Source organism: Trachemys scripta, chromosome 3 (assembly GCF_013100865.1).
Source record: "Trachemys scripta elegans isolate TJP31775 chromosome 3, CAS_Tse_1.0, whole genome shotgun sequence".
Taxonomy (NCBI): Eukaryota; Metazoa; Chordata; order Testudines; family Emydidae; genus Trachemys; species Trachemys scripta.
Window position 1 is genome coordinate 57,409,339 of NC_048300.1, and position 25,306 is coordinate 57,434,644.

The 25,306-nt window shown below is 46.6% G+C and overlaps 1 protein-coding gene across 1 annotated transcript in view; it reads left to right on the top strand.

Annotated features, from left to right (window-relative positions):
* The first annotated feature begins 5,380 nt into the window (after nt 1-5,380).
* Nucleotides 5,381-25,306, top strand: part of KCNK17 (potassium two pore domain channel subfamily K member 17) — a 53,012-nt gene continuing 33,086 nt past the window's right edge. The window contains exon 1 of the mRNA XM_034764807.1: nt 5,381-5,662. Within this exon, the coding sequence (XP_034620698.1) occupies nt 5,432-5,662 (231 nt within the window). The 5' untranslated portion in view covers nt 5,381-5,431. The remainder of the gene's footprint in view (nt 5,663-25,306) is intronic.

Here is a 25,306-nt window from a genome sequence, read left to right on the forward strand (position 1 = left end):
ACCAAGAGTAACAGCTCTTACATCAGTCAAGGAGGTGGAAAAGCAAAACAAAAGCCACACATGTGTGGAACGATCCTGTCGTTGAACAGTAGAAATATGGGTCCCACGTACAACAAACTTTATAAAGAGTTAATCAATAACGTCTTCTATAGATATGCTTGTAACCATTATGACATATGCTACTTCTGTATGTGCAATGCTAATAACATATATTAATAATTTATTAACCCTTTATAAGCCTGTTATAAATGGAACCTTCATGGACAGTGTGCCCAAAATACAACCTGACTGACAGAGTTAACCAGCAGTGGCCCATGATTTATTGATTACAGTTCACCACATGACAGCCTCTCAACTAGCAATTTGATATTTCACTGTGGGAAAGATGTCTATAAAATCTGCAGCAAATTGGAGTGCACAAGGTGTGAAACTCATCCCACACTTCTCCTGTGCTGGATTCTGTGTTCTAAGGAGATTCACAACAAAGGCTTGATCTTGATCTTGCATCTTACCTGGTACCTGTTTTCCACACTGATGGTTGGAACCTGGAGACTCCAGACTGGGTGCTCAAGTCTGAAATGCTGGGAAATAAGAGTGGACAGCTCCCAGTTATTGGGCTTGCTCAGTAAGGCTCATGACACCATCACCCCATTCTACACCTCATTCTGACCGTGCTACTACCTACCTAGCACTGATCTCCCCTCCGTCCCTTCACACAATCTCCTAAATGAGTGCAAGAACCGCCTGCTCTGTAGCTTCTGCTGTCTGGAACAGCTGCCTTGGATCTCTGTGAGTTAGTTAGCTCTCCATATTTTTGCAACTCTCATCTGAAAATCTTGCTTACCTATATCCACTCTTTTCCCTCCCTCAGACCAAATGCTCACATATAGTCATTAGATGCTGTCTTTTCACCACTGTCTTTGCAATTTATATTATATTCTGCCTTATATTATCTAGCTCTATGAAACATTGTGGGCTGCCATTCGTATGAACGACATGATCAGGTACCAACTAAAGTTGTACTGACTTGTGCATACGATCCAGATTCCATCCCACCCCTCCTGTCTTCCACACCTTCCTCACCCAACCTAGGCAACACAAACCATGTGTGCCAGGCCAGAGGCTAAAGGCAGGTGTACAAAATACCTTTCACTGTGCTGCCTGCCAAACAATGTGCTAAACATGTGCAAAGATGACAAGACCAAGGATACAACATGTGCCTTACATGTTGGGGAGCTCTCTGCTACTCTATTTTCACACACACACACTCACTCTCTCTCTCTCTCCCCGCCTCCTGGCAGCTTGCAGTTGGAGTCTCCACTTCCTCAGCCCAGTCCTCCTACCAGTATATAGCTCCATTGCTAGCCATTGGCTTTGCCAAACAGCAGCAGAGCAACACTGACATGATTTTTGTCAGTTTCCAGTGCCACCCACATGATTTTGAATAGAGTTGGGCAGTAAACCCTTTTCCGATCCCACAATTATTTTGAAGAATTTGAAAATCTGTATCGTCCCCAATTAGGACAAAATCTCAAAAATGTTCATGAAATGGGAAAAACAAATTGGTTTGGGTCAATTGAAACATTTTGCTGCAATGATTTTTGAAATGTTTTGTTTCCCTTTTCCCCCTTTGATTAACTCTTTTTAGTCTTAAAATTTGAATGAAAAAGTCATTCCGAACCAGTACCTTAGAATTCTTTGTTTTGAAAACATCAAAGAAACATTTCAACAATTTCAAAACTTTTTTTTCAACGTTTTTTCGAGTCAGGAGATTCGTCAGAACCAACCTTGATTCACAAACAGTTTTGGTTTTGATGACGCTGCATTTTCACACACACACACACACACACACACACACACACACAATGACTCATCAAAAAAATCCCCACTGGCCCTAGTTCTGAATAGTAAAAGTGAAAGCGTCCAGAGACTTGTTACGTTCACAGTGCTGCTGCTGCTGCTTTTGACAACACTCCGAGTAGCTGCAGAGATTCTGGAGTTGTCTGTCTGCAGACTCAGGAAGATACATTAATGCTGTATCAGCTCAGACATGAAAGGTTTTCTTAACAACCATAATGGCTAGAAAACAAATTACAAAAGAAAGAAAAATCTTAAATTCTGCAGATGCTGATGATTTAAGGCTCCTCACACTCACCAGGGGGAAAAGTTTCTTTTTCACCACTGTCCAGTGGATTTTTCAAGCCTTGCACAAGAGCCTAAAGATTATAGTGATGCCATAACAGCTCCGTTGTTCAGGTTACATTGCAATTTGCACTTAAAGCAGGGACAAAATACTTTTTTTATGTATGAATAAGAGTGCAGTGTTTCTCAGTGGGTGCAATTTGAACCTCAGGTGAGTTCTGAGGGGATGGGTGCTGAGGCACAACCTACCAGCTGAGGAAAATAAAATGGCAGAAGATCTACTGCTGAAGAACACTATATAAGAGCCAGGCCAGGCATTATTATGGTATGGTCACTAAGGAGCCAGGGGAGGACAGGAAAGGAGTATCTTGCCCCCTCCCTATTCCTGTTGCTAACAATGCAATCTCTGCTTCCTGTACAGAGTGGACCTCTCTCAACTTCCTGTAAAGTGCTCGGCTCTGGTGCAGGGGAAGCAGCACTCCTGAAGTTGTGGAGCTGGCATTGCAGCCTGTGTAAACAGGATTGCCCCAGAACTGGGCACTGTGTGGATACATGAGCAGGTAATCACCAGCAGCTGCCACTCCATCCCCAACCAGGCCACCAGGATGGCACCAGGCCTCTAACTAGAAAGCCCGCCAGCACACCCATCCCAAAGATCTCCCTCCAAGTCTGGCAACCTCTGCACCATCCCACCGCAACAAGTCCCCGAGCACCAATATACCACCTGCAATTTTTTGTCATGGCCCCAGTCTCAGAATCTTGTGGATTGTGGGATATTAGGTGGATCCTGAACAGGAAACTGGAAGTGTTTTTTGGGTCCTGAATGGAAAAAGGTTGAAAATCCTTAATACAGTGTATCCTCCCCAGACTTATGACACTTACTCTTTGAGTGCAGAAAGAATTTGCTGGGGATTTTCATTTTAATCCATTTATTAGTTTATGAATGATTGGTATTTAAGTGGCCCCTTTTAGGAGCTTTTGGGGTGAAGCTTTTTCTTCCCCCCAGTTCCTTCTAACAAGGGTATCCTGATTTAGATTTGAAAATGGGCTCGGTTCTCGACAGAAAACTTGAACTCTCACCTGTTAAGTTGTTTTATATATCTTATCATTAATATATGTATTAAATAGCATAAGTGCATGTCAGTAATATTTGTGCATGATTATGTTTCATAGTATGCATTGTGCAGCTGATCTGGTTTTTATATGGTCATAATGTAAAAATATAGTAGAAATGTATCTGTGTTTTTGATAAGATAGGCAATGCAGACTGTAACCATCTTTTCCTCCTTTGTCCCTCTGACATATGGTATCTGGAGACGTCTAATTTTAAGATTATAACTCACATGCAATTATTAAATAACAGTACTTTGGAAAGTAAGAGGTAAGGCTGTGCAGTGCAATTTTCAGTTCTTTGATGCATGCATTGCAAGTGACGATTCTTGAACTGAAAGTGAGCATGTGAAAGAGACTATTATGCTGCTGGTACGGTTGAACGTCACTGTGGTAGTGATTTAATGCTTGGAGGCTGCTTGTATGTTGAGTGTGAATGTTGCCTTAACTCATTCTTTTGATGTGTAATATTTGTGTTATTAGAAAATGCATCTGAGCAACTTTAATTGTAAAGGGTTAGATTGCACCTTTAGGCACAGCCCTGAAGCTCTCCTTTCCACCCTCTGTACCAGCAGCAAATTACAACAGTCCCTTTGCCAGCTCAGCTGTACTGGTAAATGGTTGCAGCCAACGATCCATCCATTCTCCTCTTCCACTTCCGCTGTTCTGGGCATTGGGGTCTAAACAGACACAAGGTCTGGGAGGCTTTCTCAGGGATTTAAGGGGTGCCTCTTACTCCCCTGCATGGTCACAGTCTGTCCCTAAATTAGTCAAGCTTGTGTCCAAAAATTATTTGTTTTGCTTTGTTTTGTGGAGACCACAGAGATTAGTCTGGGGTGATGGGGCATACTGTATATACTCTACTTGAATTCAGGGTAGCATTTGACACAGTCCTGCACAACAGGCTAATCCACCAAATTAGCAAATTCAGCATAGAAGGCACCAGTCCTGTATGGATAAGGAATAGGTTAGATGAGGGTGGCGGGAGGTCTCATATTTTTCATAGAATGGACCACACCTTGATAGAGAGAATGCCTCAGGACTCAGGACTCAGAGAATGCCTCAGGACTCCTCTCCCACCCCCTTCACTTATCAGCCCTGTGTCAAGTTCATCAATCACTTACATGGAAAAGTCATATTAAGAAAATATTTTAACTCCCTTTTTAATGTGATTTAGCAGCAGGAAACAAGAAAGAAAGCCCGTTCTCTGCAGATCACCATGAAGTGCCTCTCAGACCACAGGGAATGTGTCACTGGGTTAGATGATCAAGGTCAGTTTCCCCTGATGGAAGATGATGATGAGTGGAGTCCCTCAGAAAGTGGCACAGGGCCTGCTGGTTTCATTCCCAAGTATAAAGGACTCAGAGGAAGGTTTCACTAGCAGAGACTCCAGGCTTGTGGATGACACTAGATTGGCCAACAACTAGAGTAGAAGTAAAGAACCAAACACAGAAAGACCTGGATAGGTGGGCACTATTAGGGGACTATCTGTGAAATAATGAGATTGGTGGTCAGGAGTAGTCAGATGGGATGCACATTAAACATACTGGTTCTGCGGTACACACTGGAGGACAAGGATGGCGAACCATGAAGTAAAATGACTGGTTGAGGGCAACAAGGCACAGAGGGCACCAGAAAGTTTGAGTGGCCAGAACCACTCTTGAAGAGTCTGTTAGTCTGCAGCTAGGGAGCACACGGTGACGCCGTCCTTCGGAAAGGAAACCCTGAGGCACAGCCCAGAAAAGGGCTACACGAGTGTGGCAAAGAGGGAGGGATGGCTCAGGGGACTGGTAATATCAGCTGGAGCTTTTTCCATCTGGCCCCTGGGAAATTGTGGTGATGCCCCAGAACTGCTGCTCCTATGCTGGTCACAGGACAAACTAACTACATCCGCATGGGTCGGGCCCCTGTGGTACCAGAGAGTGGGGCGGAGGGGCGGGACATGGAGACTGAAGAGGGATCTGGGTGCCCCTGATCCACCACTTCCGGGGGTGCCAGATGCTCCTGATTCCCTCACCACTGGGATGGGGCTGGGTCCCCCTGATCCCCGCTGAAGGGCGTGGAGGCGGGGAGGCCCTGGGCTACATTGGAGCCGCCTCCAGCGCCCTTTCCCCGCCCCCACGTTGCCTGCCTCCGGCCCCGGCCGGTGCTTGCCCGGAGTCCGGGGAGCCGCGGTGCGATGTGCAGGGCGCAGGGGGACGCCGTGGCCGGGCGGCGCTGCTGGCGGCTGCCCGGGACCCTGCTGCTGCTGCTGGCCTACGTGGGCTACCTGCTGCTGGGCAGCACGGCGTTCTGGGCGCTGGAGGGGCCCGCCGAGCGCCACTCGGCGCAGCAGCTGCTGCAGGACAAGTGGGAGCTGCTGGGCAATTACACGTGCCTGAAGGGGCCGGCCCTGGAGCGCCTCATCCAGGTAGGGGGCTGGGGACTCCCCCCGGGAGGCGGGGGCAGAGGGTCTGGCGATCCCCTCCCAAGGGGAGGTGGCTTGTGCGCTTCCCCCCGAAGGGGCAAGTAGCCCTAGCCCCTGGGTGGGCACGTGGTCCCTGAAGAGTAGGGGGCAGCTGGGTGAGATGTTGAGGGAGTGGTGCCCCTTCCCTGGGGGAGCTCCAGCAGGAGCGGTACCAATGCATGGCTGGCACACACCATACACAGCTGGCCCTCGGGGGCTTTGGGACTCTCTCTGCTTGAAGAGATCAGGGTGTCCATCCCTTGGCCGGCAGGCGCCTGTTTAGGATGCAGACTCTTCCCTCAGATATCTTCTTATCAATTGGGCTTTCTTGGAAAGCGGCTTCTTGAAGGTTTCTTTCTGTGTCCTGTTTTCCTTAGCCTCCTGCCGCCTGTTTGGCTTCGCTGAGCAATTAGCCCTTAAAGTAGGAGTAGTCAATTATTTTTGGTCAAGGTCCAAATTTCTTGCTCAAGGTGTAGTCAAGATCCAGACTCCAGTGAAACGTGTTTCACACCTCAGTAACAATAACGATCATAAGTAAATAAAAAGATTTCAGGGTCTATTAGAAAGCATCTGGCCATCTGGATTTGACCCACAGTCTGCCTATTAACTACCCCTGCTGTAGGGCCTGGCAGAGGGCAGTTTTGTTTAGCCATGTACTTGACTCTGTGGGACTAAACGGATGTGAATCACACTTTCTGTTTTAATGTGTACCTTTCACCTGCTTCCATCTGCTTACCAATGTGTAACTCACACACCCCCACACCTCACCTGGGAGCTTGTCCCTACCTGTGTTACAGATAGCGCTGGATTCCTGCGATGGATGGTGTGTCCTTAGGGAGCCCCACTGGTTTCAGTCGCGTTCCACATGCTATCAGCTGGACCCTAGATTTGTAAATCTGCACATAAATTAGGCAGACCAGTCCAGTGCTAGTAATATCCTATGTATTCCCTAAATCATCAAGGCAACAGTAGTCCATTTTATACCTGTACAGAGTCTGTCGTATTTAAAAGTCATTTTATGTCTCTTAAAATGTAGCCGTTTCATCCCTCCTTTTCTTAGACTGGTGTGTCATTTTACTTAATTTTGCTCTCCCCCCCCCCCCCCCCCCATTTGCTTCTGACTGCTGAAAATATTGTTATTAATAAAGTAGAGGTTATGACATTTCCAGTGACACTTTTAGGAGCAATCTTTGAACTGCAGGGCTGCCCCAATCTTTAACATTTATTTTCCCCAGTATATTTCAATTTAGCTATTCTGTCCCGGTAATTTTTCTGCAATTGTTTTTAACGTGTCTGTTCTCCAGGTGTCTCTGGCCGTATTTTCTTTATTACGATGATTCCTAAATATCTTTCTCCTCTCATTTATCCTGAGTAAACTGTCAGTCTTTAAGCCTTGGTAGAATAGAGATAGTGGTAGAATTTTTCATTATAAGATCCTGGCCAATTTTCTAATGGTTAATTACAGGTTGTATTGCTTCATTTTAGCAGTGAATCAGAATGCATTACAGCATACATTATCTTACCAGTGATAACGTCGTATAATAATTAATATGGAAACTTCTTTGCAGAGAGTTTAATGGGCGTCAAGTATCACTTTTTTCCAATTTTCTATTCATTATTTGAAAGAACAAGTGTCAAACAACCCAGTACAAAAAACATGCTTGTAAATGATGCTGAGGATATTTCCGTGACAACTGTGCAATGCCCAAATAGGGCAAATATATTCTTGCTGAAACCCCTAGGAGCCACACATATACAAAAGAGATGGGCAAAACAGGGGCAGTTTTGGTTTTGCAGAACCTCTGCATCAGGCAGGTATTGGTTTGGAAAACCCAAAATCTAACCCAGGAGTGATGTGTATGCGAGGTCCACTTGACCTAAACGTCTCTGGTTCAGGAAGGTGCGAGAGACTGGATAAGTGGTTCTTGTTTGGGCCCATTCTGTTTCAGATAGGTGACCTGGGTTTTGCCAAAGCAAATGCTCGTGGTGGTTTGGTTGCTAGTGCTGTCCTACCTGACCCCAGTGGGGTGTGGGTAAATCTTTGCATTTTTGTTTCATCTGTGCAAAAACACCCACCATCACAACTGAGTTTTGTTAAGAGTCTTAGCAGAGATTGTGAGGATTGACATGGAAAAGGTAGCTGATAGGGAGGGGGCTTTTCAACCTTACTGACTAAGATCTAACAATATCCAATGGCTGTAAGTTGAAGTTAGATAAATTCAACCTTGAAATGAGATGCAATTTCGTAGCAGGAAGAAGCAGCAACACTGGAACAGCTCATTGGGGAGGTGGTGGACTCGCCATCGCTTGTAGTCTTTAAGGTGAGATCAGATAGCTTTCTGAGAGAAATTCTACAGCCAAGGGCAGCAGAGAGATGGAGGGAGGTTGGGGTAGTTGGTCATGAGGTCCCCTCTGGCCTAGGAGCTGTGAATCTATGAATCCAACTGTTCATCCCTCTTTCCATGTGCCATGGAGAGAACAGGAAGCTCTACATTGCCCTTAACATGCTCATAACACTTGCAGCTCTGCATTAAGACAATGACCATAACCAAACTTCATGCTTCAGGGTTTCAGCCAGTCACCTGCAGGGGTCTGGAAGGAATTTCACGCCTGACCCCTATTCACAATTGGCAAGATGTATTCTTGGCAGGGATAGAGGAGTGTGTCGCCTTCCTCTGAGGCATCAGGGATTGGCCACTGCTGTACACAGGACACCAGATGGGGTGGACAAGTGCACTGAGGTGAAGCAGAGAATCTGCTTTCTCAGATACTTGGCTTGCTCACGTGACCAGGATCGAACTGATTGCCAGATTTGGGTCAGGAAATTTTCCCTCAAATGAGACTGGCAGAGACCTTGGGTTTTTTTCTCTTTCCTCTACAGTGTGCAGCACGGATCGTCTAGGATCATCTTGGCATATCTCATGTAATCAATTACATTGGCCTCTATGCCTGTGGCACACAACAGTTTATTCTCTTGAGGACTTGAAATATTTTAGTCTAATCCAAGGTATTGGCCTCAATACAAGATTAATTGGGTGAAATTTAATAGCCTGTGATATATAGGAGGTCAGACTAGATGATCTAATAGTCCCTTCTGGCCTTAAATGCTGTGAAACACTATTATGCTGATTGTCCCATTCTCTCACCCCCAGAAGTGATAGACTGTAAGCTCATTGGGGCAGGGACTGTCTTATATGCAGTACAGTGAGTAGCACAAGGGGGCCCTGATACTCTGGCCCCTAGGTGCTACCATAATAGAATGAATAATATCATCCACATTGTGTGCTAACTCTACAAACAACATAGTGTGAAATTTGAGTTGAGCTAATTAGCCAGAGGAAGTAGGAAATAAAGCTGATGAGTCCAGTTTTGCATTTCACAGTATATGCCCAAGTTCAAAGTCTCACTCTTATCCTTGAGAGAACAAGCAACATCTGACAGATGTCAGTCCCTTTGCTCAAGACTGGAAGGCGCTCCAGTACTACGGTGATGAATGCAGTGTAGATAAGCAGCTGTATAGAAGAGAAGAATTGCTACATCCCACAATGGGTGCTGGGCGCTTTACAGAATAATACAAAGGCATGGCCTTTGCTCTGAGGAGCATACAATGCAATTTTTAGATGAAGGAGAGTAACAAACAGTAATGGGGGATGGGAGAAGAAGGACAAAGTTTACAGTTAAAGGGATCAGTGATAAGCTAGTCACAGTGCCACAGAGAACCAAAAGGCCTTTCCGGTGTGTTTTTACTGATTTGTTTTACCATATGCAGTGATAATGGGAGACCCAGATTCTATTCTGAGCTCTGACTTCTCACTGTTCTCTGTGGTGCTGAAAGTAGTTTTGGAGCCAGCTCCGTCCTCCCTGACCAGAGATTGGCTGCAACATGCAGTGAAGGACCTTACTGTATGGGCTACAGTGGACCTAGATGGGGAAGGAAGTTAAAGGGTTTTTTTTCTTTCTCTTGTTATTAAATTAGAAGGTTCTTGTGCCGGCCGGACTTCCTGCTACATGAAACCCTGGTCTGATCTTGAATAGCCCTATATATTTTTTGTTTAATAGGTATTCATGATGAGTTTAATGAGAAACCCAAACAAATCACACAAGAGCCCCCTTCTCTTCCAGTTCCTGTTCCAATTTCCTTTGTGGCATTGCTTGGATACTGTGTGTGGTACACGCACACAAAAAACAAACAAATAAAATGACCTGTTCCCTCAGTCATCTGTTCACCCACTGGTTACCTGGCAAAGTCATGATCGGTCCTATCTCACCATCATGTTGGTATTCTAGACACATAATTTGATTACTTGCAAATTAGGAAAGAGCTGGACACAGTGGTTATGAAAAAGCAAAAGCAGTGGCTGGGCTTTTTAATTACTTTGACATATTTCACAGTCTGTGAAGTTCTTTAGCATTGTTTATATACAAAGCTTTTTCATTAGGGTTACCGCCAAACATTATGGTTAATCGCATTTATTACGGTAGAGTCCTGGGGCTGACAGCGGATGGAGTCTCGTTTTGCTACACACTGTACAAACATATCATTTCATATTATTTTTCATCCTGTTTATTATGGTTGTGCCTTGTAACTGACCAAGATTGGGGCTCTGTTGTGATAGGCCAGGGATAGGCAACCTATGGCACACGTGCTGAAGGTGGCATGCGAGCTGATTTTCAGTGGCACTCACACTGCCTGGGTCCCGGCCACCGGTCCGGGGGGCTCTGCATTGTAATTTAATTTTAAATGAAGCTCTTTAAACATTTTTAAAACCTTACTTACTTTACATACAACGATAGTTTAGTTCTATATTATAGACTTATAGAAAGAGACCTTCTAAAAACGTTAAAATGTATTACTGGCACGCGAAACCTTACATTAGAGTGAATAAATGAAGACTCGGCCCACCACTTCTGAAAGGTTGCTGACGCCCAAGCTAGGCACTGTACAAACACAGTAGTAGACAGTCCTGTTCTGATGAGCTTAGTCTAAACAGACAAGGCAGACACGGGGGGGGAAGGTAACATACAACAGAGTGAGCAATGCAGTGTGGTGGTTGCAAATTTCATGTTAGTTCAGTGATTTTTTTTTTATTTTGTTATGTAAATCGTTCAGTGGAATGATGGGAGGAGCTAGATGGAAGGACAAAGGAAGGGAGGGGCAGGAAGGGTTGGAGCAAACAGTTAAAGCACACAGGGGCAAGAACGTTCAGAAGCAGTCTGATGGCAACCGTTTAGTTTCATAAATTAGGTAGTGTTCATAAAAGGTGTTGGATTGACAGCCCTCTAGGCCAAAGTTTATTACATATCCCCAGAACAGGTACAGCTTGGACAACAGCAAAGCAGGCTTTGTCCACATGCTACTCCCTTCCGAAGTGTCTCTGCTGTACCCTGGAGAGACACCACCTCTCAGGGGGAGAAACCAGTGCAGTGTCCTTGGTATCTTTAATCCTTGGCCATACTTCTGAGACTGAGAGCAAAGGTGCTGTGTGTGATGTGGACAGCTGGTCACAAGGAACTGGACTGAAAGCAGCAGCTCATGTTGCACAAACCACCAATCAGCCAATAGGTAGTAACAACTCTGGTTGATGGGTTCAGACAGATGGCTTAGATGAGAAAGGCTCTATAATCAGGAGAGGATGGCTTAGGTGGCTAAGCCTGGTGTTATATAAACTATTATTTGCTTTCCAGTCCCCTTGATTGTTTTCATTCTGTTGAAAGTGTGTTCACAACCTTTTCCAATCCCGTCAGGCTCCTTTTCTCCCTTCTTCTGCACTACATTTCTCAGCACAAGACAAGCACTGGTGCAATGAAGCTGGGTTGCGTTTGTGGGTCTAATATATCAGAATCCTGGAGCCCACCCCTGCACCTCCCACAGTTGTCTATTTCTGATCTAGAGTTGTTCCATATGCACATCCAACTACCCACCACGCCAATCACACACACATGAATCAGACATACATTTTTAATTATTAAAGACTGGGACATCATAGCTAAGAGGAAGGTTTCTGTAGGAAGGGATCTAAACATCCCGAACTTTGAAGAAGCCTAGTTTTCTTTCCGGCTTTGAGAACACCTGAAACAAACCTTCTTTCATTTATGGTACATAAGAAAATCTATCCCGCAGCGGCTGTTTGCCACGTAGGCTGGATGCGTCGCTCTGCCTGAGCTGAACCGGTTCTCCAGGCTCTCTCACTCTCTTTGCTGTGATGTATGCCAGGATGGTGGACTCCGCTGCACCTACAGTTGTTGAACTTCTTCAAAGACCCTGGAATATGTAATATACTTAGACTTCTGTCAGGCGTTTGACTTGGTACCACACAACATTTTGATTAAAAAACTAGAATGATATAAAATGAACATGGGGCACATTAAATGGATTTAAAACTGGCTAACAAAATATAATTGTCACTGAGTGGGTGTGTTTCAAGTGGGTTCCTGCAATGACCAGTTCTTAGGTCTACACTATTTAACATATTTATCAATGATCTGGAAGAAAACATAAAATAACTGATGAATTTTGCAGATGACACAAAAATTGTGGAGCGGTAAATAGTGAAGAGGCAGGTCACTCATACAGGCAGATCTAGATCATTTGGTGAACTGGGCACAAGCAAACAATATGCATTTTAATATGGCTCAATGTAAATGTGTACACCTAGGAAGAAAGAATGGAGGCCATAGTTACAGGATGGAGGACTCTGTCCTGGGAAGAAATGACTCTGAAAAAGATTTGGGGGTTGTGGTGGATAATCAGCTGAACGTGAGCTCCCAATGTGACACTGTGGTCAAAAGAATTAGTATGATCTTTGGGTGAATAAACAGGGAATCTTAAGTAGGAGTAGAGAGGTTATTTTACCTCTGTATTTGGCACTGCTGGAATATTGTGTCCAGTTCTAGTGTCCACAATACAAGAAGGATGTTGATAAGTTGGAGAGGTTCAGAGAAGAACCTCAGGAATGATTAAAGAATTAGAAACCATTCAGTGATAGACTGAAGGTACTCATTCTATTTAGCTTAACAAAAAGAAGGTTAATGGGTGAGTTGATTACTGCCTATAACAGGAATAGGCAAACTTTTTGGCCCGAGGGCCACATCTGGGTATGGAAATTGTATGGTGGGCCATGAATGCTCATGAAATTGGGGGTTGGGTGCAGGAGGGGGTGAGGGCTCCAGCTGGGGTTGCAGGCTCTGTGGTGGGTCCAGAAATGAGGAGTTCAGTGTGCGGGAAGAGGCTCCAGGCTGGGGCATGGGGTTGGGATGTGGGGGGAGGGGGAAGGCTCCAGCTGGGGGTGCGGGCTCTGGGGATGAGGGTTTGGGGTGCAGCAGGGTGCTCCTGGCTGGGTCCAAGGGTTTGTTGGGCAGGAGGGGGATGAGGGCAGGGGGTTGGGGCATGGGAGGGGGTTGGGGTGCAGGCTCCAGGCAGTGCTTACCTCAAGCAGCTCCCGGAAGCAGGGGCATGTCCTCACTCTGTCTCCTACGCAGTGGCACAGCCAGGCAGTTCTGCATGCTGCCCCATCTGCAGGCGCCGCCCCTGCAACTCCCATTGGCCATGGTTCCTACATGTAGGAGCCGGAGTGGGACATGCTGCTGCTGCTTCCAGGAGCCATGCAGAGCCACGGTACGAACAGAGCGGGGCAAGCCCCCGACCCCACTCCCCAACTAGAGTGATGGAATGGGGCAAGCCCCAGACCCTGCTCCCTGGCGGGTGCTTGAGGGCCAGATTAAAATGTCTGAAAAGCCGGATGCGGCCCCCAGGCCGTAGTTTGCCCTCCCCGGTCTATAAGTACCTACATAGGGAACAAATGTTTAATAATGGGCTCTTCAGTCTAGGAGAGAAAGATATAACACGATCTAATGGTTGGAAGTTGAAGCTAGACAAATTCAGACTGGAAATAAGGTGTAAATGTTTAACACTCAGAATAATTAACCATTGGACCAATTTACCAAGGGTTGTGGTGGATTCTCCATCTCTGGCTATTTTGAAAATCAAGACTGGATGATTTTCTAAAAGATAGGATCTAGGAATTTTGTGGGGGAAGTTCAATGGCCTATGCTATACAGGAGATCAGACTAGATGATCACAATGGTCATTTCTGGCCTTAGAATCTATGAATTGAAATCCCAGCCATGGGGCCTGGAGCTTCCTTGTTTGCAGCCTTGCTCCAATGTTGTAAATGTATGATTTCCTAGTGGGGTCACTAGGATAATTCCCATTTCTCCCCCTCCCTCATCTCTTTGCTCCCCACCCCTCTCATGTCATACAATGTAGCCCTAATAACTTATTGCAGCTGTTTCCTGTATTTATTGGATTGGCCTGCCCAGTCCCTAGCATTGCAGCAGCGCCATGTTATTTGAAGCATGCTAATTACACAAACCATGATAGAGAAGGAGAAAATCAAAGAAGACGTAAATAAAATAAATACATCTTGCCTCGTTCCTTGAATCTCACCAGACTGGAGCACTGTGGATCTGTGAAAGGGAGTTTGGAAAAGGCAGTCATAGACTTACAGTAGCTGGGGCAAGCACCACCTCTGCCCATTCCTCCAGTGCTTCCTTCTTAGTAACAAGCATCCCTTTCTTCTCTGGGCTGAGCTACAGACAATTCACTTTCATTCAGATCCCTATCTTGGTCTGGCACTGGGAGAGTAATGCAGCTGTTCATTAAAAAGCTCATTAGCAGTGAGGATTATTTATACATTAATGAGAATGCAGCCTAGTGCACCTGGAATTCTGCTCTGGTGGCCTCCTATACCTTTAAGAGAAGATATGGTGAAGTAAAAATGTGTGGGAACCTACCTACGAAGTCCCTCAGGGAGGACAAGGAGTTGTCTAGTACAGCCTTGTGGGACCTTTCTGAAAAGAAGAAGCAGACTCACTGTGGGCTACTCCTTCTGGCCCATAAGATCGCACACATGAGTTACGTTGTACCTTGTGGTCAGTGGTATTAAAAGCTGCTGATTACTCTAATCGAGTAAGCATGGAAACGACTTATGCTGACGTCTAACTACAAGATCAGCCACCACAGATGATATTGCAGCCTGAGTTCTGCACTCAGATCTGAATCCAACTATGGGGATCAAATAAATCAGTGTAGCAAGCAGGGGTTGGCTCATCACCACTTTCTCAAGAACTTGTCCAACAAAAGGCAGGTCTGAGACAGGATGGAATTAATATCCCAAGATGGTTTATTGAGCAAGAGCCTTGTTTAGGTGTGGCTTCCCCGAACACCTTGGAAAAAGGCATTAATCCATGTCAAAATCTGGCCTACCATCTCTATGTTGTCTTTAAGCAGCTGTGAAGGACATAGGTCCCTCTCACAGATGGTTGGTGGCAACTCCCCATCCCACTCTCAGAAAGCAAAACTGGAAGAAAACTTCTCTCGCTTCCTGTTTTCAAACTGACACCATAAAAGTGATCGGCTCCAACCTGACCCGACTGTTCTGTTCTGAAAAATAAATAAATATTGTTCCTTACAGCAGGGCATATTCAGCTCTGTTCAGGCACAGGCACTCTGGGGTTACTCCCACCTATCAGATCTAGGAACCGTTCCACTGGCCAGGGCAGATGGCCCTGGGGTCAGGGGGCTGAATGGTCTTCCAGGCTGTGTAGGCTCTGTCTGCAGTAGCAGCACTAACTGCCTTGGTGGAAGGTAAAAGTGTTGTTTGCAGTCTGGTGCAGAGAGGAGGTCTGGTGGAGGCAGGAATGAGAGCGAGCCCACCCCACACTCATCCCAGGCAGTGCGGCTCTGCTCCTGTCCTGCTGGGCTGGGCACAGGGGTTAGACAGTGAGCCCAGACAGTGGTGGCTGTGTTCTGGTCCACAGTGCTGGCCTGGGCCTGGTTCGCTGCTCTGGCCCTCACTGCTAGGAGGAGGATTGAGGAGACCATGACAGCATCCCGTGGTGTGTGTCATGCTTCGCCTGCGGAGCTAGGCATGTGCACAGGAGTAGCAGCTGGGCAGTTGGTGAGCTGATAGATGGGGTTGAGGGGGCCGTGCCCCCTTTAGGCTTAACCCCCCACCACCTATGACTAATGGGTTAGGGTACTATGATTATACACAACTGGACAAGATCACATAATTCTCTATTAAGCCAGGTCTACCCTGGAAACCTTTGCAGGTGTAGTAACATCAATTAGGGCTGTGATTTGATTTTTGGGTTTTTTTGCAATATTTCTATCCAGTAAAAATCAGTTAACTATGAAACCTGGGGCCTGTGAACTATGAAAATTGGGGGGCCCCCCATCTTCCTTAAAGAGTCCCCACCCCACATAGAGCCCAGAATGCCCCTCCCACCCCACCCCACACATACCCCACCCTATACACAGATCTTTGAATGCTCCTCCCACCACACATATACCCCAGCAACCCTCCACCAGCCCCCCCGTGCATCCCAGCAGCCCTGACTCACATCCCGTTCACCAGCCCCCAGCACCTCAATTGCAGTGGCAATAGTAGCCCCCCCAATATCCCCAACTCACCTCCACCATCCTGGCCCCCAACCCTACCATCCTCAACATTCCCCCCCACAATCCCTACAACTCACCCCACCACCCCCAACATGCCACACTCACCCCCAACATCCTGGCCCCCAACCCCACTGGCTCCCAACATCCTCCACTGACCCCTAACCCCTCATCCCATAGCCCCCCAAAACTCCCCACTTACCTTATAGCCCATTGACCACTCATCCACAGCCCCTCTCCCACCACCTACAGGATCTTCCTGGCCACTCACTGGTGCCCGCTGGCACAGCGCTCCTCTCCCCTCCTAGGCTAGGGCAGCTCCTCCTATCTCAGCTGCACAACTCTGCTTGCTCTCATCGCCCGCCCTGCACTCACAGGGCCCCGCACCACTCAGGTTAGGCACGGCCACCCCTCTGTCATCAGAGGGGCAGCTGGGCCAAACTTGATTAAGTAGCATTGCGACCTGCTGCATGAGGTTGCAGCCCTGCTCAGGTTTGTTTTTTGTTTTTTTTTTCCAGTGGATGGGCCCGCCCCTGAGACGGGGACTCTGTGCAAGTGCACCAAGTGCACATTGGTTAATCCAGACCTGGTCAAAAGCCCTTGTGTAGACACAGTTCTACTGGCATAATAATGTTTTTTTCGTTCAGGGAACTGGTTTAAACTATACCTGCAAGATCACTTTTTTTTTTTTTGCCAGTATAACCAGTGTCTCCACTAGGAGGGTTTGCTGCTATAGCTGCATCCGTATAGCCACACTGGCAAACATTTTCTAGTGTCGACTAGGTCTAATGTATGCTATTAAAGGTGTGGGAGAGTCAGTTAATCAGGTCTTGGTTTCTTTAGTGGTACTAATTTGAGGCAGCAGCTGTTTTCTACCCAATTTCTAATCCATCCCACATCTTCCCTGCTTTAGTCAGAATTCAAATACAGTGCCTCCTCCAGCCAAGAACTGGGGTTGAGTGCCAATAAATAACAGTGGTGTGACCTATAGAGCTTTTTTTGTTCTGAAGCTAATTAACCTTTGTCTTCCTAATCTGAGAGGAGAGTGAACCTTGTCAATATTATCTGATTGCTCCTGTTATCCTGTAAGAACTGTGCAATTGTACATATTAATCTTAAGAATTTCCAGTATATATCAGAGAGAAACTCATTTAAACTTTAGTCCCTTATCAGGAGGTCCTGTGCCTTTTGAAATGCCTCTCTCCCACACTGATAGTTGGGGAAAGAATGGGAGTTTCTGAGACCAGGTAAACAGTCACCATAATTTTGGTTTCCTGGACAAGTCTGTGTTTCCTGGACAAGCTGATTTCATGTGAATGTGTGAAAGCCAACCAAACAAACTGGGAAGTGAGATTCCCTCTCTCTGATCCAGTCCTTATACTCATTCTTTTTGCCTTTCCTGAGGACCCCTCTGAGACACACTCAGTTTTACAGGGAGAAACAACACTTCGTGTTGAAATAGCACTGTGAAATAGCACTAGCTAAAATGCCACGATCAGCAAGCACAGGATACTAAAACTGACCAGAGTTTGGGTATATCAAGGGACGTTACATGTCATCTTCCACAATACTTCCATCTCCCAACATGTGCCGGCAGATGATTGTCCTTTTCTGGAAATGTGTCCAAAAGACAGTGACGGTGTAGTCCAATGGAAGGGGTGCTGGCATGGGAGTTTGGAAGAACCAGGAGTAGGTCTCTTGTGACCGGCTGTGTGACCTCAGGAAAGTCATTTTTGTGCAGATCCTCAAAGGTATTTAGGTTCCTCAGTGGAAGTTAGTGAGAATCTTTGTCCCTCATTCCCCCACCTCTCCCCAGGACTAGAAAAAAAGTGGATATGAATGAAGAAGAAACTACTCCGATTATCAGTTGTTCAGACAAAGTGCTTTGTCCCTTTCTGTTACTGTTGAAGAGGGAAGTAGAACCTCAGCTGCCTAATAAGGTCATGCTTGTAAGGAAGGCAGCATCTCAGCTTAGTCATACGCATGCACACACTCTGGTCTTGCCTTTCTGGATGCCTTTTTGGAAGATATGCTTTAGTCAAACACAAGTTACTGGGCTCGCTGCTGGGGTAACTGGGTGAAATTCTGTGCCCTGTGATGCACAGGAGGTCAGACTAGATGATCCAACTTCTTGCCTTAAACTCTATGAATTTATGAAAAAGGGAGATCATTATACTTACTCTCCTTTGTATCGCATTTTGAGGTCTACAGATGAAGAGCCCTAGGTGACAATTAAGTAATTCTGGCTTTGGGAGCGAACTTAAGGGCTCAGAGAGAGGGAAAACAGAATCTAAGATGCAGTGTAAAGACTCTTTGTAGCTCTCAGCAACAGGAAGTTGTGGTGAAGCTGGAAACTGACGGTTGAGGCGCACACAAATGACAAGAGAGACTAAGGGGTGAGCTGTAGAATTGGCTGTTGCCGTGTGCTCAGAAATGATAACCTTGGCTGAAGTTAGCACTAAGAAATACGTGGACTACGTCTACACTGCTCACCGCTGGTGGCAGTATGTAGGGTATGTGTAGCTGCACGCAGCCATGAAAAGTAAGCTCCATCCACGCTGAAGTGTGTAGCTATACATGTCAGTGAAAGGCTCTGGTGGGGGGGAAGGCATCAGGGAGAGCAATGTCCTCTGTTGCCCCCTCCACCACAGTCTTTCCCCACTGCCTCTCCGCACCCCCCCGCCAAAGCCTTTCCTTGCTGCCGGAGTATTTCCCTGCAGCATGACGCTGCTGGAGCCTTTTGCTGCTACCAGAGCCTTTCCCCACAGCTGTAATCTTTCCCTGGGTTGGTTTATATATGCTTTGAGCCCAGGCTTGCTTGCCCTGCTGCAGGTATAGGTTAGAGTCCAGGTTTCACTTTAAGGTGGGCTCTGACCTGCCCACTTTGCAATGAGGATGTATCTAACACTGGGTAGTGGAACTCCGCTTTTGACAGTCCTCCTGTGTCATCCCACAATTCCCCAGATCTGTATTTTACAACCCTTCTACCAACTCATTTCCCACTTGCCTCCTATGTACCAGATGCTGCCTGCTGGTTTATATCCACCTGGTCGGTGTTTAACTCTTCATTCCATGCAGCCTGCTCTGTTTCTGCAATATGCAGCTCACCTCAGCCAGACAACCCTATAAGATGCCATCGCAGCAAGCTGTTTGCTGGACAGAGGACCCCACCAGGTTTCTGGTTAACCTCTGGTATGAGTGCAGAAAAGAACATGATTTTGGGAGATGCACCTGAAATCTGCACTGTTATGATAACCTCTTGAAGAGGCTGGGTGAGGTGGGGATCAAACATGTGGCTGCACAGTGTTGGAAGTGTATTAAAATCCTAGAGAGGGCCTCCTGCAATACAAAGGGTCTGGCAACTCTCTGTTTGCTACAAGGATTTGGACCAGGTGCTCGCCCTCACCTGGTATACAGAGCCCCCAGTTGTGCATGACAGGCTTTTGAGCAGGGCTGGTCTGATTTTTATACTGGAGACGGAGAGGACTAGGATAGCACTGGAGAAGGCAAAGCACTGGAGGCGTTAGAGCAGGAACAGACCATGGTTCTGGTAGGCCACATGAATGTGGGATGTCTTGGGACCATAGTCCGAAGACCTGTTTGGGGACTGACCCAACAAACAGCCTGGAGAGGAAGTGGCATTAGAGTAGGAGCCGGAGCCACAGCGGGGTAAGTGGCTGCCGCCATCTTTGTTATTATTATGGAGAGAAATTGCACCATGAATGGGAGGGATTTCTGGGTCATGGCCAATAAAATTATTTCTATGAAGGATATTATGTGTTAGAGGCTGGACTTAGTTTCAGCTGAGGAAAAAGCCATGCCATTGTCCTGGCCCCCTTCCTCCACCCTAAGCCCCCAACCACCATGTGTGATCCAAGATGGAGCCCAAGTAGGGGGAAAACAATTAAACATGCAACTAGTGAGTCATTCTTACTAAATTTATGCTGATTATTTAAAATATATATCAAAGATGGAATTACAGGTTTAGCAAGCAGAAGTGCATATGTCAGCATATACGGCTCTTAGTAATTCTGTCACACCAGTAGATTGTTGTAGAATTATAACAAAACCAGCATTGGCTCAGACATTCTGGATTATAAATCCCAGTGGCTGTATTAAGTTGAAAAAGTGCAGCAGTACTTGGCCTTCGAGTGCTCCCATTTGCAGCACACTTTCCAGGCCACGGTGGTGGGAACAGTTCTGCTGTTAGCAGGCCTCTAAATCCTGATTCACCATCCTGTGAATGTTCACTTGCATTTTCCCCCGCTCCTGGCTGGTGATGCTTGAGAATTCTTCATACAGGATAAACTCAAGACGATCAGTGAGATTCCTGGGTAGGACAAACTTCCAAAGTCTGCCTTGATCGTTTATAAGCCCTCTCCACTCCTTTTCAGTCAGCAGGTGATATAAACTCTCCTTTGCAGAGATAGAGAGAATTCCACCACAAGCCTGGAGAAGATTCTCTCTCTTCCATTCAGGGAACTCCAGCTGATTAACAACTTCTAAGGTTTCCCTAGCATGGATTAATGTTAAAAGCAATAGTAGTAGCAGGTCCCTTCTCACCCCCCACAGACATATATACCAGGTCCAAAATTTTTTTCTTTCCTTTTTAATGTATTAAATCTGGAATTCTTACCATAGTGTGTATGTGGGCTGGTAACCTGGCCTGCAGGAGCTTCTGAACTGACTGAGGTGTAGCGGTGAAATAAAATCATACCAAATAGATAAAAGCGTCAAACTGTTGTCTTGCCGTGACACAGAACATAAAAGGGGGAATTCTCCTCTTTCTTTCCATGAACAAAAAATATCTTCTTTCCTTGGCAGGACCTTCCACCTCTGCTGAACTGAGGCAGCCACCCAGGCTTCTTGGGGAGAGGACCCTGAACTAGCTTGGGAAAAGGCAAAGGCTCAGGGGAGACCCACTACATGAATGGTCTGGGTATACTTTTTCCTGCCAGGGTGTAGGGGGCTGGACTCTCGAGGTCCCTTCAGCCTTTCATTTCTATGACTCTATGAAATGCATCATGACTTTGGATGTGGGTCACACACCAGGCCAATCAGAGAGGGAAAGAGGAGCAGGATATGGAAAGGAAGAGGGAGAAAGCAATGAAGGAGGAGAGAATGCTCGCATACTCCCTCTGGCGTGACTGGAGGATGAGGGAGCAGGACCAAGCACAGCAAAAGGAGATGGCTGAGCAGTCCCTGCTTGTCTAAGTGGGTAAAAGCCAGATCTCCTCAGCACTCTAGCATCATGCGCCTTGTGAGTGAATCCCACACTGGTGTTCATGAACTTGCCTTTGCAGTTGACCTACCCCAGCACAACGCTTGAGCGGTAGCCTTTGCAGTTGACACCTTCATGTGCTCCTTGTGGAGAGCAAACTATGGGCACATGAGTGCCATCGGTGGCCCAGTGCAGCATGCAAACCCCATTCTCTGAACACCAGCTGCTATTTCAGATGTCTAAGCCGTGTCCACTACTCACGGGGAAACTAAAGCAAAAACCACCTCACAAACCTTATCACCAACAGTTGACTTGCCAACCCCAAATGAGGTAGTCACCATCCTGTTGCAGTTTCAGGTAGCCAGCATCTAGATGGCTATAGCAGCCTTGTTCTGGACTCTCTCAGCTGTATGTCCTGGCACTGTAGGATCAGGGGAAGCACCTCACACAATTCTATGAAGGTGGCCTTCCTCATGCAGGAGTTCTGAAGCTACTGGTGGTCCCCCCAGAACTGCATGATGATGTGATCCCACCACTCTGTTCTAGTTGTCCTACACCAGAATTGCTGGTCTACAGATGGGAAATACATAGCAACTGCTGCAGCATGTGTCTCTGCTCTGCCATGTCAGCATCCGGCATGTTTGAGCTCCAAGAGCCACTGCCACCTTCTGAGGGTCAGAAACGGCTGTGGAAATGCCCTCCACCATCTCCCATGCCCTCTATCTTTATCCTGCTGTGATAACAATTCAGCACCAAGCAGGAACAGCTCCTCCACCTGTGCTGGACTCCTGGCATGGCACCGGCTGGAGGGCATGGAAGTGAAAAACGTGCAGAGCTGGAAGTACCTCAGCTAAATGTGTCGGCAGGCTAAGAACACATCCACATGGGGGACTGGGAAGGATAGACAAATTCTACCATAACACACTACATCAAAACAATTTCTTTAAACATTCAAATTAAGAAGCCCTGGGATACTTCCCCGTTGGCCCCCTCAAAATCCCAGCACCAAACCCAGGTAACTACAGTGCCAGTGTGGATACAGCTACACAGGTATGGATTGTATGTGACTCTGCACTATGGACACTAACAGGGGGCTTGGCAAGCCCGGGAGCCTGGATCCAGGTACCCTCTGCAGTTAGAGGTACTCTAAGAAGTGTGACAGGCTGAAAGTCAGACTGGAGCAGTGAAGGTGACTGTGCTGGGACAGGAGGCCAGAATGCTGCTTTGTTTGGAAGCTTAAGCAGTAAGAGACAGCAGGGGGCTGTTCTCATTAGTGATGATTGGCAAGAGAAATGGGGGCTGTACCCGCCAAGTGTTCTTTAAGTGAGCGAGCCCTGAGGAATACCCCAATGAGCTGCCAGCGGGCTGGAGTTAAAGGAGGTGATGCTGTGGACCGTGATGTGTGGAAGGAGGTACAAGACTGGGCAGTGACTGGTATCAGGAAATAAAGGTTTGAAGTACAGTTGGCTTTGATGAGCCCACTGCAGGGAGCACCAGTGCTGCCAAGGGCACCAGTTCCCTTTGCAAATTTCTGGCTGCAAGGCTGAGTGAAATTGATGCAGTTCCTTTCCCAGGGTCACTCACCTCACAGGGCATGGCTTGTGCTGCTGGGCAACATGGTGTGCGTGAGGCCAGGAAGGCAATGGGATAGAAAGCAGCTTTTAGATAAAGCAATTTGACTGTGAAAGCCACACCTACACCTTCCTCATCCGAGAGAACCGGATTGGGACATCGCAGTAGGTTTTGTAAGAGTATGTAAAAGATGGTGCCGCACAGAAACAGATGAGGCTAGATGGCGAGGAGAATGCCAACTTTTAAATAAAGTTACATTTTGATACATCAGGGCATGGAAATCCAAAAGGTCCCACTGGATGAATCTTACAATAACCACTGTGCACTTCTACAGAGCTGTCTGTCTGAGGAGCTTAGAGTGACTTACAAACATTAACGCTCCCCTAGGAGCTAGGGAAAGGTTCTTATCCTGCTCCTACAGGTGGGGAACATGAGGCACAGAGAAGTTAAATGACTTCCCTGGGATCACATAGCAAGTCGCTCAGCAGAGACGGGAGCAGAATCTAGATCTGACTTTGTCTTTTGGGTTAACCACTAAGATTCTGTTTTCTCTTTGTATTTCCTCTTTTGATTGATATTGTCCTTTGACTTACACATGTGACCTTTACAAGCTCTCAAAATATCAGGTCCAAGCACAGCAATTTCATGACTGAGTGTCTTTATTTCATGCAGTTTAGTCGTAGCCGTGTCCGTGCCCAGGATATGAGAGACGTAAGGTGGGTGAGGTAATATCTTCTATTGGGCCAACTTCTGTCGGTGAGAGAGAGAAGCTTTCAAAGAAGAGCTCTGCGTGGCTCAAAAGCTTGTCTTTCTTGTTAGGATATAGATATTTAGGCCTGTCTGCAAAGGCCAATACTTTAAGAATGTAGGTGTATTTGTATTACTAAGTTAGTTATAGAAGTATAAAAGAAAGACAGTGATATTGATTCTGTCTGTGTAAGAGCCTTTTTTTACGTGACAGTCTGGGCCTTGTTCTTAGGCTAAGGCCTTTGGCTAAGTACAGGGCCGGCTCTGGCTTTTTTTGCTGCCCCAGGCAAAAAAACCTCCCGCCGCCCCCGTGGGGAGCGCGGCAGGGGAGGGCACTGAGCCCGGCCACGGGCCCGCTCTCCCCAACTGGCCGGAGCACCAGGGGGGTGGGTGGCGAGCCCGCCGCAGCTCCGCTCTCCCTAGCGGCCGGAGCGCCACGGGGAGGGCGGCGAGCCCAGTCGCGGCCCCGCTCTCGGGCCGGAGCGCCGCACCGCGCCGCCCCCCTCCAGGTGCTGCCCCAAACACATGCTTGGTGGGCTGGTGCCTGGAGCCGGCCCTGGGTAAGTAGCAGAGGCAGCCATAAACTGGGAAGTGTATGGTTACATCCTTACATTTTAAACTAGTTACATTGAAATAAGGTGCTATTGGGCTGTTAAGAAATATCAGGACAGACTTGTATTTCTATCACCTCCAGAGAAAGGGAAGAGCCTAGAAGATGAAAAAGGAAACTTAGTTTGATAGCATCCTGTCTAGCAAGAACTTATTTATCAATAGCTGTGAAGTAAAATCCTCATTTTTGTATTGTTCTATCACTGTAGTCTCCACTTCCCTTTTGTTTGTCTGTATAATCTCTGTGTGGTTCTGTAATTGTTTCTGTCTGCTGTATAATTAATTTTATTGGGTGTAAGTCAATTAAGGTGGTGGGATATAATTGGTTAAATAATTACGTTACAATGTGTTAGGATTGGTTAGTTAAATTTCAGTAAAATGATTCAGAGGGTCCTGTGGCACCTTTGAGACTAACAGAAGTACTGGGAGCATAAGCTTTCGTGGGTAAGAACCTCACTTCGAAGTGAGGTTCTTACCCACGAAAGCTTATGCTCCCAGTACTTCTGTTAGTCTCAAAGGTGCCACAGGACCCTCTGAATCATTTTACTGAAATTTAACTAACCAATCCTAACACATTGTAACGTAATTATTTAACCAATTATATCCCACCACCTTAATTGACTTACACCCAATAAAATTAATTATACAGCAGACAGAAACAATTACAGAACCACACAGAGATTATACAGACAAACAAAAGGGAAGTGGAGACTACAGTGATAGAACAATACAAAAATGAGGATTTTACTTCACAGCTATTGATAAATAAGTTCTTGCTAGACAGGATGCTATCAAACTAAGTTTCCTTTTTCATCTTCTAGGCTCTTCCCTTTCTCTGGAGGTGATAGAAATACAAGTCTGTCCTGATATTTCTTAACAGCCCAATAGCACCTTATTTCAATGTAACTAGTTTAAAATGTAAGGATGTAACCATACACTTCCCAGTTTATGGCTGCCTCTGCTACTTACCCAGGGCCGGCTCCAGGCACCAGCCCACCAA